General features: G+C 71.2%; 1 protein-coding gene across 1 annotated transcript in view; it reads right to left on the minus strand.

The window, feature by feature from the left end:
* SLC12A5 (solute carrier family 12 member 5) overlaps positions 1-959 on the minus strand; it is an 18,166-nt gene extending 17,207 nt beyond the window's left edge. The window contains exon 1 of the mRNA XM_026042143.1: positions 645-959. Within this exon, the coding sequence (XP_025897928.1) occupies positions 645-696 (52 nt within the window). The 5' untranslated portion in view covers positions 697-959. The remainder of the gene's footprint in view (positions 1-644) is intronic.

Consider the following 959-nt stretch of genomic DNA (forward strand, 5'->3'; position numbering starts at 1 on the left):
GATATTGCTGCGGGAGGGAAGGGGGAGCGGGGGCCGGGGTCTTGCGCAGGGGCTGCCCGCAGCGCCCAGGTGCGGAAGCGGGGCCGGGGGCCGCTGGCTGTGCCGCCCCCGGGGGGCATCGGTCCGCGCTGCTCCCCGGGGGCGGCCGGAGCGCAGCCGGGGCCGGCACCGCTGTCCGCAGCCGAGCCCGGGAGCGGGACCCGCGCTCGGGGGCAGCGGCCAGCGTGGGGACCGGAGCGGCCCCCGGACCTGGCGCGGGAGCAGCGCCGCAGACCCATGGGGACAGGGGCTCGCGTCCCGCGCGGCCCCCGCGCCGCCCCGCCGCCATCGCGCTCGGTGCAACGGCAGCCGCCCGGGGCGGCCGCTCGCGGCGGCTCCTGCCGCGCTGCGGGGTTCGGGGGCTGCAGGCGCCCCCTCCCCGCGCCTGGCGCACGACCTCCCGCTCTCTGTGCCCGCATCAGCGCCGGCTGCCTCTGCYGCCACGCATGGTGAAGAACGCGACATTCCTGCCTGCTCCCCGCGGCTCTGGCTTTGCTGATCACCCCAACAGCCTGCAGGGCAAATCCTGCCAGGCTCTGCCCCTGACCCCCATCTCTCCCTTCAGCCCTGCTGCTCCCCTGCCCCTCCAAGGGCTGCTCGCTTACCTTGATTTGCACCCCCATCACCATCCTCGCAGTCCGTCAGGTTATTCAGCATGGCGCCTGCTGCCTGCCTCCCTGTTCAGAGGCTGCTTCGCTCCTTCCTCGGGTGGCTGCAAGGAATTTGCTTCTTCGCAGGGCCASTGCCTCGCACTGCAACAAGCCGCCTTCCTTCCGTGCCTTTCTCTTTCTCTCTGGCTGGATGTAGGAGGAGGCTGCAGTGCAGAGATGCCTCAATGCACAGACTCACACACTCACTCACTCCCAGCAGCAGCGGCRGAGCCCAGCCTGACTACTCACTTCATCATGTATTCAGGAGGC

The sequence above is a fragment of the Nothoprocta perdicaria genome, unplaced genomic scaffold, assembly GCF_003342845.1.
Source record: "Nothoprocta perdicaria isolate Ctin4 unplaced genomic scaffold, notPer1 scaffold_3, whole genome shotgun sequence".
NCBI lineage: Eukaryota > Metazoa > Chordata > Aves > Tinamiformes > Tinamidae > Nothoprocta > Nothoprocta perdicaria.